Source organism: Zalophus californianus, chromosome X, assembly GCF_009762305.2.
Source record: "Zalophus californianus isolate mZalCal1 chromosome X, mZalCal1.pri.v2, whole genome shotgun sequence".
In the NCBI taxonomy this organism is placed as follows: Eukaryota; Metazoa; Chordata; class Mammalia; order Carnivora; family Otariidae; genus Zalophus; species Zalophus californianus.
Window position 1 is genome coordinate 56,876,366 of NC_045612.1, and position 18,508 is coordinate 56,894,873.

The following is an 18,508-nucleotide window of genomic DNA, read 5'->3' on the forward strand; positions in this document are numbered from 1 at the left end:
AACTTGAACTTTACCTAAGACCAGAAGAAAACAAAGTTTGAATTTGGGGGAACTGTTTAGTAGTCTGTCACCCCAGTGAATTGCTCAGATTCCTTTGTGGCACCTAAGAATAGTCATTCTGATAAAATTCACCAGATAGTTGCTCAGTTTTCCAGTCTATCTCATCTTCTGTATACACAGCTTAAATGTCAATCGAAAGCTCTTCAGCATCAAATGGAAAACAAGATTGAATTTTATACAATGTAGCTAAAGCTTAAGTCATGCAATATAAATTGTGAACATCACAAACTTGAAAGCAATGGCAAAACAAAATAATGTCTTCTAAAAAAGGTCCATAAGCACAGTAACAAATGCTAAAAAGCAATCACCATTTGCCCTTTAGAAAAATGGTTTCTGAAAAATTTCCCTTCTTTATTATGTTTAATTACTGCCTTAAAAAAAAAGGACAAACATATCTGTCCACACCCTTCATTAAATGTGCTGGTTTACAAGACCTATCAGGAGCTATTCCATAGCAGCTCAAAAATCCTAAGAAAAACTAGGCTAACAAGAAGACAGTATTAATATGAATCAATGTTTTCTACCCAGAATACAATAAATTGAAATTTCATAGTAGTAAACCTTTTTGTCCTAATTTAGAGGATAGTAGCAAAATAGACTCTCGTGCAACAAGCTGTATAATGTTGACACAGATTCTGTTACTGTTTTACATATACCAATACAGAGTGATCATAAGGAAGGAGCCAGTATTGACCTGGTAATTGACACTGATCCTTGGAGCAATCTCAATGTTTGCAACATTTCAATTTCAAAATACATTTCAGCTATGAGTGATTTATCATTTAGTAGTAGCTGTCAAGGTAAACTAGATAAAACAAAAACATCTGGAGCCATAAATAGAGGAGAACAGTAGCTGAATTTCAATCCAAACCCAGTGTGCTCACTTCATTAGGAATAAGAAACATCTAATTAGTAATTAAACGTTTCATGGTTTTAAGAGTGTTTGTACTTGAGTTCCAAAAGAGATGATGTAATATGCATTCTAGATATAAATAAGACTAAAGATCAGGAAGAGCCACCAACAAAACCTCTCTAGAAAAATGTTAGGGAGCTTGGGAATTTATAAGGAGCAATACACATTAACATTTGGGAAGAGCTGATGCAGTTTATTGCTTTAAGATTTACCAGATAAGTAAAAGGGGGGGGGTGATATACACAGATGTGACCATGTAAAAAATAAAAACGAAGGCCCATATAGTCCTTCTCTTAGCACAGTACTGCCTGATATAGGCATACACCATGGCACAGGAGTCTGGTGTGGCCCCCTTCATACAGGAGATGAGCCTCTGCTGATCAGTTGAGTAATCTTTAAAGAACCACACCTGGTTGTTCCAAACTCAAGAAAGTGTGAGACTTGCCTTCTGTGGCATAATCTGAAGCTTATGAAAGGAAAAAGCTAAAATCAGGTGCCACGAAAAAGGCAGATATGTGGGAAAAGACCATAAGAGAACATATGAGGATTGCTTATAGTTCAATCAAAATCAATTAAACATATCTATCTGTAAAAAGACACTAGTTTGTTTTTAAGTGATTTAGTTAATTTGAATATGCTTTCAATTTCCCCTATAGTTTAATACATGCTGTTTGACTATCAAATGAGACATTTCTGGATGCTATATTTTTAGTCACACCTCTTTGTTATTCAGTTCAGATGATATTAGTACAATTTTTAAAAATTGCATTTCTCTCAATCCATGATTTATTTCTTTTTTTATCCATGATTTATTTCTAATTTGACATTATTCACTGAATTAGGTTAAAGTCAGCACACCTACTCTACACAAGCAGAACTTCTACAGTCTGTCAAGAGCACAAGAAATCAAATTCTTGTGCCTTAGAAGAAATTCCTTCAGAGCATGGAATGACTGGAATGTCACATTGATATGAATTAATGTAACATTTTAAAATGTGTAGAGTAGGTGGCCATTACAGTCGAAATTGCATGTACTGTCAAAGGGAACTGATTATTGGAGAATCGATTAAAAACTTAGTTGGCCTTTTGTGTAAGATGAGTGGTGCTTTTGTCACATCAGCAATTAATTCTAGGGCAGATGTAAAAATAATGTAATAAATTAGATTTTGCTTGGTGTAAGGAGGGCACATTAGAATGAGACATTAAAATTTTTTGATCACTAGAGTGTCACTTAACACATTGGAATACTGCTCTATTAGATTTTCAGGAGGCATGAAAGTAATGATGACAGGTATTTCCCCCCAGCCTTTGGCCAGGCCTCCATTAAGTAAACAGTTAAAGATATCTGAGGCTATTTCCTGGACAATTCAAGCCAAATGACCCATTTGGTTCTAATTACTGGAACATCTTAGGCATCTGGTCATGTTTAGATCAGAGGGTGAACAATGGAAAATAACCATGACGTGACTGATCCATCATATCTGCCTCTCTTTCCTATGTCTATAGATTTTTCAGTCTGTTTAGTTGTTGATAGTTTAATAAAGAAGAAGTAGGATTGGAGATGGGAGGAGAGCAGAAAAGAATAAAAGGGGTATTTTTAGTAGCTTGGGTATGTGTTTTTATCATTGCCTTCTTTATAAATAAGGAATGTGCTAGTAGAAAGGGATTAAATAACTTGCTTTACCATCAACAGATCAAAGGGACAACTAGGTATGGCAAAATCTGCAAACTAGATCTGTCTGTAATTCCCTTAGAGAATACTACAGACATGTTTTTTGTTTGTTTTTGTTTTTTTGTTTTTTGTTTTTTAGAAAAGTGAGCTCCAAAGCAGTGATAATATTGGTCATTTGCACAAATGAGTTACTTCCTCACATATTTCCTGTTAAATCCTAGGTCAGGCAAATATAAAGCTATTTCACAGTAATCACAGCTTAAAGTGGGTGTGCCTACATTTAAGTTTCTGTCACACCATTTAGAAATAGCATTTTCTCTGTCTCAAAAATGCTTGCACCTACTTATCCCACTAGGATGCTGTGTGGATTCATGTGATAACATTTATGAAACACTATGAACTCCATGGAAGAAAGGGGTTATAGAAGTGTAAAGTATCATGTTCAATCATCATTATGATTATCTCCTAAAAATTGGTGAAGCCTATTCTCTAGCACATTTTCCCTGTACGTGCAAGGTTCTATTTATCAGTAATGAACAAATAGTAATCGAAGGTTCCATATTTTAAGAATTTGAGTATTAATTCTAAAGAATTACAGCACTAGATAAGCAGGTAACTGCTACAGCACTCTATTCGTGCCTATGATCAGTTGGAGTTCCGGCATCAGTGTTCAGGCTGCACAGAAAAAACAATAAGACCTGGTCAAAATTTCATTATGACAAAGAAAATCCAAAATCTACTCAATGAACTTCGCTGGAAACCACAAAATGGCTTAATAGTATTTTGCTGTGCTATATATGTTCAAGATTTGAATGAATCTCTGTGTAATAAATGTATTATTTTATTAGACTTATCCCTTTAACATATATTCATTGGTGTGAGTTTCAGTCTATTAAAAATGAAATTATACAAAGGTGAGCAAAACTGTAGATTTACAGTAGTTTAAAGCTTAATCTTATTCTCTCAGGGTGATATTGACAATATAAAAATAGTGTAAATGATATTTCCTAACTCTAAAATATGCTTATGAGCCCCTTGTGCATGTTCTACTGTTTTACAATCTGCAGTGAAATGCATGACTAGCTTAATAAGCAAGGCATTAAGAAAGGTTTCTCCCCCTTCATAATCTAAAACATGAATAAAGATCCACACCATTTTCCCTGAGTCAAAATCTTTGTTAATGATTGCAATTTCCCCTCTGGATGAGATTTCCTTCCCTCACAGAATGGTTATTTAAAAGTAACTTCTCACTGTGTATTTATATTTTTAATTTTTTGAGTAGTTGACACACAGTGTTACATTAGCTCCAGGTGTACAACATAGTAATTCAACATCCCTATATGTTATTTTATGCTCACCACAAGTGTAGCTACCATCTGTCACCAGACAAGGCTATTACAATATCATTGACTGTATTCTCTATGCTGTGCCTTTTATTCCTACAACTTGTTCATTCCATAACGGAAAGACTGTATTTAAAAAAAAAAAAGCTGCAAAGAAATTTGTCTATTATGTTTTTGAAGGTTCAATTTATGTTTAGAAAAAGTTATTTTTCCTACCCAGAGCTCATGTTTTCTTTCAAGTGTTTCCTCACCACTTATTCACTTATATAAACAATGTGATTAGAGAGTGCACTTGATATGATGAGCACTGGGTATTGTATGTAAGTGATGATTCACTGAATTCTACTCCTAAAACCAACATTGTACTGTATTTTAACCAACTATAATTTAAATAAAAATTTGGAAAAAAAAAAGGAGTGCACTTGTTTTGATAAGCACCGGGTGTTGTATGTAAATGTTGAATCACTAAATTGTACACACGAAATTAATATTACACGGATGTTAACTAACTGGAATTTAAAATAAAAACTTTTAAAAAGACAATGAGATTTCCTTAAGAACTGATAGGCTTCATCATAGGCATATTTGGGGCTATCAAACCTTTCTTTTGCAGTAGCTACCTTATTCATGAACTAATGGCAATATTTTATAAACGATTTCTCCATCTAAGTAGTAAGTTTTATGTTTTCTTTAAGTTGCTTAACTAGTGATGTGTTTCTAATCTTCAAATGGGCACTGTATTATCTGGAACTAAATAAGATCATATCTGAAAGGCCATGTTTTCCTAACCTGAATAAGAGAGAGATAAAACAATGTGCTGGTTAATGCTCCTATTCAGTCTTAGGTTCAATCCAAATTAAATATTCAGTCAATTGTATGAGTTCTACTTCATTGTGGAAACATGTTCTGAATGTGCCATTCTCAAATCAAATAAGTGATAGTACAGTAGTATAAATATGGAGCTACTAATTTGAAAATAGGAAAAGTAGACTAATGCAAGAAAGGGGTAGATAATAAAATAGTATAGCTTTCGATTACTCTTCTAGAGAAAACATTGTTTTAGAGTCATTTTTTGACAGGGTCTGATGTGGCATCTTTTTTAAAAAATGGAAATTTCTTGAAAATAATAACCAGTTGACTTTATTAGACCCCAAATTTCTGATTTATATTTTAATCAAAACAAAGATCAGTACAGATTGCCTTTTCTTTGCAAATGGTATCACAATAGAACATCAATCTCTCTTGTCACTTTTAACTCACTTTGTTTTTGTGAAATAATTCTTTAATTTCCCCTTTTCCCCTTTATTTAATCTCTAGTCTTTGAAAGACTCACCCTAAACAGGTGGCATATACCCTTCTATTCTCATATGAGGATAAATTATAAAAAATATATTTGCCATAACTGTATACTGAAGAGAATATGTTTTTTTTCTGAAGAGAATATGTTTTAAAGGAAGTTTTATACATCAATTATATGCCAAATATTTCACTCCTACTAAAATCTACACATGGAAACACAAATGCTAACTTCATATGTATTTTATTGGAAATAGTAATAATGAAATCTTGTATTTGTCATACTTGTCAGAAAGTATGGATCTAACTTATTGAAGAGGATGATTAGGCAAATATAATAATTACTATTTTACTAAAATTAAGGAAGATATAGGTTGAGTTACTTCTCAAGCTTAGTAAATGAGTTAGCCAGTTAGTGACTGAAAAATTCTGACTACTAGACCAGGGCTCTTCCTACATTGTGTCTCCCACAGACCACATTTATAAATGTCAATAAAAGTGCATGTGTCCCGTACGCAGACCTGCAATTTTTGAGCCACAATAAGGGCTCTAGATGTACTTGAATTCTACTTTCCTACAGAGAAAAGAAAGGAAAAGAAAGAAGAATAAATAAAAACTAGTATTTATGGAACACTGACTTTGTTAGGAGCCATACTAAGCCATTCTAAGCACTTGTGTCACATGTGGAATGTCATATTCTTTCACTACTTCTTATAGGTAATGCCATGGTGAAAAGTAGTAAGTTGCTTATGTCTTTCCTCTAAATATCTAAGGTTGTATTAGCCACCTTCCATAAGCATATATTTTAAAAATATTTTGTAAAGGTCAAATTTATTTGAGTTTTATTTAGGAAGCATATTGTAAATATTTTATGTAATATTTAAAAGTACAATTAAGTTATTTTTTACAACTTTTAGCTACTCTTTTTGTATGTTAAAATAATAGAAAAACACCATAATCCTACATTTCAAAGTAATTAAAATGTGTGATCAAAATATGGAGGAAAATGAAAATGAAAGTAATGGGAAAACATTAAATGTTTACTTGAACATTAAAAATGACCACATCCGATATTTTCCATGGAAGGTTGAAATGCAGTTACCAGGAGATTGTAGAATTTGAGTTGCAGGTTATGCCTCACCCATTGTAAATGGCTACTCACCAATGCTGAGATCAACATGATATTCATCTGTATTTTTTTAAAAGTAAATATAAGCACTTAAAAATTTATGGGGCAACAGGGAAATAGTGAAGAAATGTTTATAAAAATGCTGTTTCCTTTAAAGTTAAAAGAGGAATTGGTGAAATGTTGTCCAAATAACCATTTGCATTACTGAGATAAGTAGATTGCAGTTTAAGTAAGCAGATTATTACTAATGTTAATTTTCAAACATTAAACAAGTAAATTATAAAGTGTAGGGGTCAACAGATTAGGGGACTTCAAGTAGGTCTGTATAAAATCTAAAGAATGTTTTTCTTTAAATTCACTTTAATTTCCAAAATTGATTGTTACATGGTTATTATAAATGCGAAAGAAGTTCCCTATGGCAAACAAATAAGACTTTATGCTAACGAGGGACTTTTCATCAGAGAAAGTTTTCCTTTTGCATTTTCCTCAAGCTTATCTGGGTTTGGGGAGGGATAGAGTGAATTTTAAGCTTAAAAATGTATAAGTACAGAGGATGGAGCATAAAGTAACTGGTTAAGCAGTTATAGAGTTGAGTTAAACAACCCTTCCTAGGTAAGAGTCAGAAAGATCTTTTGATTAATGAATTAGTTCTATAGACTTCCAAAATGCTGAATAACAGAGCAACCTATTTTGGATTATAAGTCTCACTATCTTGCTATCACTACAATTACAATTTCATCTATTTTGTAAGTGAGATGTAACTGGAATTGTATGTCTTAGATCTGCAGATGGGACTTTATGTTATCATCATTAGTGTGACAGCATTTCAGTCATTGCAAATATTCTGTTAACAATATAGTGGTAGGTGGTGCAAACCACCCCTTGACAACCAAGCCCTAAATCATCAAGTAATGTAAGCTCTTTACATCCTCCTTAGAAAGAACTAAAAGCATAATGTGTGCTATAATCTGACAGGTATTTCACAGAAAAAGGTATGATATGGTCTGGGAGGTACCATCAATCAAGATAAAAATCCTGTGAAGGATGAAGAAAATGAGAGAGAAATACTTCCTGGGGGAGAAAATAAAAAGACTCGGACCATCTAATGAATCTTACAGGGAAAAAATACTGCTGCTTTAGAGGAAGATGCTAAAATCTTCTCTGTAGGGTGTGTGCTACAGTCTTTTTTCACTCTGTGATGGCAGTTGCAGTAAAGTTTCTCTGAGTAGTAAAAGGCTCCTACTCTTAAAGGAAGCATTTAAGAGGAAAGAAGACCCACTTCCCACAATCTTTCTAATCTCTGACACACTATACACTTTAGAAAAGAACATTTCCACTTTACAATGGGAATATTAAAGTGCTTATGTATACCTTCCAGCATAGTATGAGACATAAAAGGGGAGGACAATTAATGATTGTTGAGGATAGGGCAGGAAGTAGTCTGTGATACCCCAAGAGAAAGATGTAGAGCACAATGTGGTAGGAATTAGTAGAAAAGCTTACAGAGAAATTCTATCTGCTCTCCTTTTAGTTTTTCTTGTTAAATCACATACCTGGCAAGTAATCATATACGATTAGTTTTTCTAGTCTCCTTATTTGCTCCCACCAGCACTTTCATTGCTATTCTACCAGATTCTGCAATAATAATTTTAGCCCAAGGGTAATTGTTTCCAATAAATATTGGCATGCCATCTGAAGCTCATTGGAGGAATGTTATTCTGGGTAACAAGTGAGCAGCAAAGATGGAATAAAAGGAAGTTTCAAAGGTCAAGGAAGGCTAGATATTGTTCAAATTGATTTTGAGAGAGTAGATGAGAATATACATATTCATATATATTTCATAGTATAAATATAGATTAAAATTTCTATACTATAAACACATATATTAAATTATGTTGTAAGATATAAGTGTGTTTTTTAGCATAGAAATGTTAAAATTGTGTCTGTTACTTTTAGAGTCAAATGACACTTTAGTCACCTTCTTTTAATTCTTCAGGGGCATCTTCACCAAGTGCTGCATAGATGAGATCATGTTTTTTATATTTTAGAATGGCTAGTCTATATTCTCTGAATAAGCTTTCACATTTTTCTGAACAAAAATGGCTCAGAAGAGAAAAATTTTTAGTAGGTTTATCTTTTGCATCAAATTTTGGTTTACTTTTAACATGTAGGTTAGATTTAATATCTATTTCCAGAGTGTTAGTAGCAAAAGGAAAGAAAATTATTTAAGATTCCACCATATTTATGGAAAAATATATTCTAGTGTTAAATCATTTTGTGTCATGGTCAAACATGTAGACAAAAAAAAGCAAATGTAAAAATTATTCTCACAGATTGACATTCTTCTTGCAAAAACAGTTTCTAATTTGTTTGTTTTTTAAATTTTGTTTTGTTTCGTTTTCCCCAAACAAATACAGTGGCAAGAACAGGAGCAATGTGTCACTGTGCCCTTGCAATTTATGATGTTATCTCCCTTGAATTTTTTTTTTATTTTATTTCATTCCTAGAAAGTCAGTTCATGAAGGCTGTTGTGTGTTTTCTAAAACTTAAGAGTTTGGGCTTGTTTTATCTGTTATTATTAATATGATGAGGTCAATTTTCAAAAATTTAAGAACATGCACTGTCAACTGTACCAGTAACCCCTAACAATGAAATATAGTCTTACAAGAGTTAACTAAGGTATAAACATGCAAAAGAAGTCTCCCTGTGATCATAAAATGATGTTATTTTCTGTTCAGCAGTTCATGTTACTGCTGTCGTGCTAATTAATTAAAGGAGCTGTTGCTCTAACGTGCAAATAGGGAATCTAAGAAACTGAGAGGGTTTTTAGGTCTCCAAGTGAAGTTAAGTCAATCTGGGCGCGGGCAATCAAATGTAATGAAATCACTTGTCAATGCTAAGCTTGCAAAAACTGAAGTTTGACTAGGGAGTAAAAGGATTATAATTAGATTTCCGATAGGATAATAACTAAATGGCAGAACACAGTAAAGAGAAAATATTACTTTGTTAGCTAATGGTACTGCTGTTCAGTTTTAGTTTTTATCAGTGCACTTGTAGCTGTGCTAATTTAATTTGCTTTTATCAGCAGAAATGCACTACACAAATGGTACTTGAACGTCATTTGCAGAAATCATTGATCTGAAGGTGCACTTATGACACCCAGTATGTTTATTTTATGTGAAACAGAGATTGGATGATAAGATGGTTAATGTGCTGTCTTGCAGGTCCTCAACTGAGTTCTGTGAATCTAGGTGGGACAATATTATTGTATATGCTCCACCAAATCCTTCACCTCCATCAATAGTGGACAGAGCCATTAGAATGAATATGTATTCATTGTTTGATCACCTTAAAATATTCAGAGGAAGCTGCTATAATAGACCGCTAAAATAAGGGTTACAAAAGGTGGCTTATGCATACCTTGTCTGTCAAACAACATTCGAAGCATAAAAGACATGAAATAACTAAGGTCAAGAGATTTAGAATACATATAAGAATCTTAGTAGCATGTGATAATTATCATAAATCTGTATATGACTTTATTACTTTTAAAGGGGGCCAAGCAACATTCTTCCAAGTCCTCTTTAAAACTTTTAAGGAGATATCCCATTGGAACTGATTTAATTTCAAAAGCAAGAACACTGGGTGATTGATAGATTTCTATCCAGCAGAGCTATTGACAATAGGAAGAGAAAACGCTTCACTGATGCTGGAATTGTTTGCTGTGATAAAGATGAGTTTTGGAAATGGCACTGGATTGGCATGCTTGAATTGACCCTCATAAACAATGCTAGCAAATACTTTTCCAAGATAAAAAATGGGTAATTGAGGGAAATGGAAAGATGAAGTCAGTATCAAAATAAGTCCCAAAAGATAAAAGCTATAACACACAAGAACAAAAGTATTAGGAAGAATGAAAAAATAATGGCTAAGTTTGCATTTTATGTTTTCCAGGCATTATACATTTTCTGAAGTTCATAAATGCATATAAAAGTAATTTTTCAATACTGAACATCTTAAATAATAAGTAATATTACTGGGATTTTCAGGTAATTATTTGAATTGATTGATTTTGTGAACTATATGCAAAATAGTTCTGATAATATTTTCAGGCACTTATCCTATGGGCTAATAAAATTTTTTTGCTCAAAAAATAAACTTATTTTAGATATTAAATTGTGATTCTACTGTCATATTAACACAAAGGATTAACTCTAGTTTTCCATAAATTGATGATGGGAACTTTATCATTTATAGTGCTTAAATGCTATGCTAAGAGAGATGAGAATGTGTACTTTTCCATTTTCATTACATTTATCAAGATTATTTAACATAACCTAAAAGGCAGATATTCAATAAGTAATTATTAACACACCATACTTTACCATGTATTGAGACTAACAAATATTAGACAATTCGATCTGTAATTTGAAAAAAGTAGTAAAAGTTAATTCCCTTGCTTCAAAATAAATTCTGTCTTGATCCTTTTAAAAGTGTACTAATTCCCTCATGTTTAGCCAGCAAAAAATAGAACTTATTAAAAGTATGCTCAATGAAAATATATATTAAATGTGTCCTACCCTGATCACAAATTAATATGCAAAAGCTATTCTTTGCAGGTTTTGTTAAAATAAGGAAATTTAAACCAAATAGAAGGCTTTTGATTTATATCTAACCTCCCATGAATAAGATATCTGTTTTTTGTTGCATGGAAATTAAATAACTTTAAGACAGTAAAAAAGCTTGTATTTATTTCAGAGTTGGAAAAGATGTTACTGCTGCAACTTAAAGTCACCATATACATTAAACAAAGAGCAATGAATTGAAAGTATAAGATTAAAGGATAATAAAGATACAACCCACTGATGGTGCGTTTGCTTTAACCTCTCCAGTTCCAAAGCTGACCTTATATCCCATCAAAGGAGGGGCACAATCAAACTCAATGTTCCATAAAAGACTGGGTCTATATTTGTGTGCCACAAATTAAGAAGTCATCAAAAGCTTCAGGCTTATTCAACCCTACCTTGGCCCACTATGTGATAGCAAACTCAACTAGTGGTAGCCCACAACTAGTAGGACTTTCCTCATAAATTTAACTGTGGTGAATTGATTGGACAAACACTGAGTCTCGTCCATATTGACTTTGGCCACATTGACAAAGCTTTTAAATTGAGGGAAGAAAGCAGGCAAGCAAAAGAGGGATAAGAAATATCAAAAGCTTCACTGAATGAACTAAACATACATGCTTTCACACTTCGCAAAATTAACGCATTAATTAGGTCTACTCAACTGCAGCAGAAACAGGCATTATCAGAAGATCTATGAGCTCTGCATTCCTTGTTTTGTAAAAATGATGGACAAATCTACATGAATGAGGGTTTCTAAATTTTCTGAAACTGACACATAAATGGTGACACACTAAAGAACCCAAATGGATCTTTCAGTCACATCTAGTTTTGTTGCCTTCATGCAGATCCAGTCATCACACAATGGAAAGGCATTGATCAGTTAATCCTCTAGCAAGCAAGATATCCACGATTGTCTTGCTTTCTGAATTTAGGAGATCATTTTCTCATGGAGTTACTTTTTCTTTTTTATTAGAGTGAGACATTTTTTCATATTAAACAAAAAAATAAAGGTAATCTGCATACAAAGGGCTAGAAAACTGCATTAGAATCAGACTAGAAAAACTCCAGTGGTTAAATTCAATTTCTCTTTTCAGGTTGTTTTGCACTCCAGTGAAATTCTATATTGATTTGTTTCATCTATTCTCTTACTACTAAGTATTTTTAAATATTTTAAAGGATCTAAGCATTTATGGGAATCCTGAGAATCATGAATAAGTTGTGGTCTTATTTCCATATTTATATGGTTTCTCAAGTTATCTAAATTTGGCATTGGAATTTAGAAGTTGATAAAAAGTATTGTCTAAAACTCATCAAACATATTGATAAGTTATGATTATTCTACCTGTGCCTTTTACAAACATTAGTGAGATTTTTAAAAGTATATTATTGAAAAACTTTGGAAAGGTAAATTATATTCACATTTATGCATTTTTAGAATATGTCTAACACATAAATAACATCCTTTTAACAGCTAAACATACAAGAAATTTGCCCACATTGTATATGTAAAATTATTAGTCCCTATGTATATAATCTCAAAAAACATTGAAGACTTCTGCCTCTGCCATAAAGTAAGAAGAATTAAACTTATTTCTTTTATTTATATAAAGAATATCAACATAAGAGCTCATGCCCACCCCATATCCGACAGTTATAGAGAGGCGTATGCTGTTTACTGTACCTTGCATAGCAGTACTCTCATGAGGAGTCCCATTGTTGTCTATTTCAATGTCTGGAATTCCAGTATCTGAAAGAAGTGACATTCAAGATTAAGGTACAATTCTGGGCACCTGGGTGGCTCAGTTGGTTAAGCGACTGCCATCAGCTCAGGTCATGATCCCGGAGTCCTGGGATCGGGCTCCCGGCTCAGCGGGGAGCCTGCTTCTCCCTCTGACCCTCTCCCCTCTCATGCTGTCTCTCTCTCTCTCTCTCTCTCTCTCTCTCAAATAAATAAATAAAATCTTTAAAAAAAAAAGATTAAGGGGGCGCCTGGGTGGCTCAGTTGGTTAAGCGACTGCCTTCGGCTCAGGTCATGATCCTGGAGTCCCTGGATGGAGTCCCGCATCGGGCTCCCTGCTCGCCAGGGAGTCTGCTTCTCCCTCTGACCCTCCCCCCATCTCATGTGCTTTCTCTCTCATTCTCTCTCTCTCTCAAATAAATAAATAAAAATCTTTAAAAAAAATAAAAAAAGATTAAGGTACAATTCTATTTTTTTTCCTGATTCTACTTAAAATGAAACCAGTAATTTGGTCCTATAGATAACACAAGACCTTGGATGGAATTTTTGTTTTTGTATATCTGTTTTTAATGGTAAGGGGGAGGATTATAAACTATAGCTGAATTCTACAATTTGGCATAGAGTTTCAAGTATATAGTAAATACTTATTTACTTCATTCTCTAGATATAATTCTCAGGAAAATAATCCCCTCAGACTATCAGGTAACATGACCTGACTGTAAAATAAGAAAATGATCGATACAATTGCATAAATGGAAGTTCCCCATTGTTATGCTATAATTTTCATTGTAAATGTAAATGTAAAATGTAAATGTAAAATTTTCATTGTAAATTGTAAAATGTGATAGATGATGAGGTTATCTCTATGCTAAGCACACTGAACACCAAAGCACAAGTTATGGTTTGTGGTCTTTATGCAGTACTGGCTATAAGGACAAAAAGATACACAAATTGTTTTTGAAAAAAATTTGAGAAAAAAGAAGTAGTTAGGTTTTTATTTTCAATTTTAAATATGAGATGTGATTATCTAAAAGCTATCCATATCCATGAAGCACAGCGTTATATGAGCATTTCTGTATATACACGTTCACTTGGACACTCTTGGGTAATGTGATAATAGATGCCAATGTATCACCCAATGCCATCAAAGATTAAGATAAGAAAACGATTTGAATACAAGCTACCCATCATGCTGTAGAAACAGCTGTTTTTCCTTCATGATAGAAAAGCTAGACCTAGATGGGGTTCAATTATGGGCGGATTTTAAATATGTAAAAAAAAAGTCAAACCACTTCAGAATGACAAGTTCAGGGCCTCAAATAACAATAATGAGTGCACAGAACATATGTCCCATTGCTACTCGAGAAATGTTATTTTTAAAACCTTTAATAAGCAAGGATGCTGGCTCCCACTAAGATGTCCCATTGTGTAAAATGTTAATGTATAATTACTTACTCTTTTTTATTCTGTGTCTCAACGAGGCATGGTTAGCATGAGCTAATAATCTAGCATTGTATTTCTATTGATTGTGAGCACAATGATCCAAGACAGTCACAGTAAAAAGGGAACTGAACTTTTGGAAAGAAAGAATATGACTCACATTTATAAAAAATTTTCTACTCATTCTTAGTATAGGACACTGCAGCACCCTCTTAGTTTTATGTGTATGGGGTATGTGTACGTGTGTGTAAAATTCTTAGGCTTATACTTGCTATACACACATATTAATATACATATGTATATTTAACATGTCAGTTAAAAATATAAGCTGTCAATGTGCTATGAAAGAAGAACCTGAATATTCTATGAGATGAACTGATGTTGTGCGGTTTCATAATCGAAAATGTAATAAGAAAAATTTGGAATTAAGATATTTCATGACAGAAGCATCTCTTCTCATAGAATCTCCAGGAATGTACTTAGAACAAATTTTTTTTTCATCCAGGCCCTCCTTAAACCCTCAACACTGATGCAATCTACATTAAAGAAACCAGCATCCTATAACTCATTAAAATAGAGTACACCAATCATCAGCATATTTTAATATGAATGGACATAAATTACTTACATTTTAGGTGCAAGGAGTTATCAGTATTACTGCTGCTACTGCAAAAGTCAGCAGGATTTCCTGTTATTCCTAGGCTTTTTGTATCTCCCAGAAGAGGGATTATTTTGATACATTTAATTAATAACTAAAGCACTTGGCCTCAAATTGATTTTTTATTCTTGAACAGAGCTTGCCCCTCCCTTCCTTCTTTCTTTCTTTCTTTCTATCTTTCTTTCTTTCTTTCTTTCTTTCTTTCTTTCTTTCTTTCTTTCTTTCTTTCTTTCTTTCTTTCTTTCTTTCTTTCTTTCTTTCTTTCTTTCTTTCTTTCTTTTTCTTTCTTTCTTTCTTCTTTCTTTCTTCTTTCTTTCTTTCTTTCTTTCTTTCTTTCTTTCTTTCTTTCTTTCTCTCTCTCTCTCTCTTTCTTTTTCTTTTCTTTCTTTCTCTTTTTCTTTCTTTTTTCTTTTTTTTCTTTCTTCTCCCTCTCTCTCTTTTTTAAAACGGGTTTTTTTCTTTGTGTACCTTGAGTGTGAAAGTCCAAATCTGACATTACCTTTCAACATCCTCAGGCCACTGTCACTAGTAGTGGCTTGCCTAAGTGCTTGTTCCACTTGTTCCCGGCGCTTTGATTCAAATTCCAAGGCTTCCTGCAATTTTCTCTTGGCTTTTTTCTCCTTCTTCAGACGCTTTTGCATGGTAGCTAAAACATGAAAAGGTAAATGGTTGGCAAAACTTCGGCCAACAGTTGCCAGTTTTGGTAGATTATAAACCATAGATACAGATACAAAGAGACACAAATCATATCATTAGCTTCTTTGGGTTCCAGTTCTCATTAGATTCAGAGTGTTCAATCATACAATTTGCTTCTTTTTGCTTTCACCTTTCCAGTGCATATGCTTTATTATAAACATACATTTGTATGGCAGTGGTAGTAGTGGTAGAAAATTATTTTCTACTTTAACTACATGCTTGTAATGATAGCATTAAATATTTGATAATTTCTTAGATAGACTTATTGGACACCTTCAATATATTGGTTCATAGCAGGGTTTTAAGTACACCAATCTTCATAGTCTTTCTGAATCAGTTTTTAAAAATTGAAATATTTTCATTGTGACAATAGAAAAACATTCAAGAAACACGTAAAATTAAAAATTTTATGACATTTTAAACATGTTAAAAGTGTTTACATATAATTAAAATATTTTATTGAACTACTTATGATGCTAATTTAAGTTTCATTTGTATTTATTTCACAGTTCAAGGTCTTTCACATAAATGACCTTCAGCAACTTGAAAAGAATAATTTACCCAGGTAAATTTATGTTTATGTGAAACAAAAATTAAGAAGTCTGAGGTAATAACAAAATTGGAAAACTTGAAAAAAAGACACTGAGAAAATATGGTTTCTGTTACTTTTTAAAATATTTATTTATTTTGAGAGGGGAGAGGGGCAGAGTGAGAGAATCTTCAGGAAGACTCCCCACTAAGTGTGGAGACCCAGTGCAGGATCTATCTCACAACCCACAAGATCATGACCTGAGCCAAAACCAGGAATCTGATGCTTAGCTGACTGAGCCATCCAGGTACTCTTGGGTTCTGTCATTTTTTGATGAAAGATTATTAAATGAGGTTCAACATAAAAATATTTTACTATTTTAATTATACCTAATTATCACCATTCATATAAAGCATTTAACAAATTATTTAAATCAGAAATCTATATTATTCAAATTAATGTATAACTTAATGTCCTTAATAATACAAAATTTTGCTTCCTGTAAAATCATTGGCTCAAAAATATTCTATATGTTGATTCCCTTGAAATTTATGATTACATATATTACAAACAATGTCACAGTGAGGAGAGAAGCAAAAAAATGTCTACCTTTAGTTCAAAAAACTGACCTAAGTAGCCTGCATTGTTTCAATAAGGATCACTTATGTGCTAATTGCTACATTCTTTTTTTTTTTAAAGAAGGAAGGAAGGAAATAAAATCTTAAAAAAATGGTAGGTACCTGGTTGGCTCAGTTGGTAGAACATGTGACTCCTGATCTCAAGGTTGTAAGTTCAAGCCATACATTGGCGCCCTAATTGCTACATTCTTAAAGGGCCTTATGACTGCCTGTAAACCTCGCTGATAGTTACCATGAACTGAATGATAAGCACCAGAGAAATATTGTGAAAGCAGTTTTATGAGTAGTTATTTGAAGAAGACATTTATGATGTAATACTCCCTGCACATCCCTCTCCTTTGAGCACTAAGCATATAACCACCAGCTTCATACAGCAAAAAGTACAGCTCTTTCTGCCCATGGGTCCTGTCGCCATGCTACTTAAATAAACTTACTAAGTTGCACTGTAAAACATCTCAAGAATTCTCTTTTGACTGTCGTGCTCAACAATCCCACAGCATCAACATATTACTTTAAATTATATAAATAAATAACTATCATTTATTTAGGACCTACTATGTACTGAGCATTTTTTCTGGGACTATATCTAGTTACTTTTTTAATTGGAAAAAAAATAATAGGAATTCTAAATATACATATATATACAAAACTATGTTTTTTATATAATATTTACATATATATAATTACTATTCTTTCTATATACTTGGAGAGTTGTTACTTTTAACCATAACATCAATTTCCCCCTCTTTCTTTTTCTTTTTTTAAATTTTATTATGTTATATTAATCACCATACATTACATCATTAGTTTTTGATATAGTGCTCCATGATTCATTGTTTGCATATAACACCCAGTGCTCCATGCAGAACGTGCCCTCTTTAATACCCATCACCAGGCTAACCCATCCCTCCAACCGCCTCCCTTCTAGAAACCTCAGTTTGTTTCTCAGAGTCCATAATCTCTCATGGTTGGTGTCCCCCTCCGATTTTCCCCCTTCATTCTTCCCCTCCTGCTATCTTATTCTTTTGTTTTTTTTTTAAACATATAATATATTATTTGTTTCAGAGGTACAGGTCTGTGATTCAACAGTCTTACACAATTCACAGCACTCACCATAGCACATACCCTCCCCAGTGTCTATCACTCAGCCACCCCATCCCTCTCACCCCACACCACTCCAGCAACCCTCAGTTTGTTTCCTGAGATTAAGAATTCCTCATATCAGTGAGATCATATGATACATGTCTTTCTCTGACTGACTTATTTTGCTCAGCATAATACCCTCTTGCAAATGGCAAGATTTCATTCCTTCTGATGGCTGCATAATATTCCATTGTATATATATATACCACATCTTCTTTATCCATTCATCTGTCAATGGACATCTTGGCTATTTCCATAGTTTGGCTATTGTGCACATTGCTGCTATAAACATCGGGGTGCATGTACCCCTTCAGATCCCTACATTGTATCTTTGTCCCCCCTCTTTCTTTTCAATCATATGACTTCAGATAGAGTTCACCCTTTGTCATAAAAAGTTAGTTATACTGGATATGAGATATTTAGGGAACTAGAAAGAATTTTAAGTGATTATCCAGTTCAACTATTGGAATAGATGAGGATACTGAGGTTTATAGAGATGAAGTACATAATTTTTTTCTAACTCAATGAGGTTAACAGAGTAGGTTCCTATAATTATGCTAGTCATTGTATATAAATGTTAAAAACAGTGCTTAGCACATTAGCCAGTAGTAGTAGTACTAGTAGT

The 18,508-nt window shown here is 33.1% G+C and overlaps 1 protein-coding gene across 1 annotated transcript in view; it reads right to left on the reverse strand.

Moving 5' to 3' along the window:
• Positions 1-18,508, reverse strand: part of DACH2 (dachshund family transcription factor 2) — a 927,084-nt gene that overhangs the window by 1,598 nt on the left and 906,978 nt on the right. Inside the window, exons 10-11 of the mRNA XM_027608947.1 lie at positions 15,377-15,523; positions 12,723-12,788 (exon numbers count right to left, since the gene is read on the reverse strand). Of these exons, the coding sequence (XP_027464748.1) occupies positions 12,723-12,788; positions 15,377-15,523 (213 nt within the window). The remainder of the gene's footprint in view (positions 1-12,722; positions 12,789-15,376; positions 15,524-18,508) is intronic.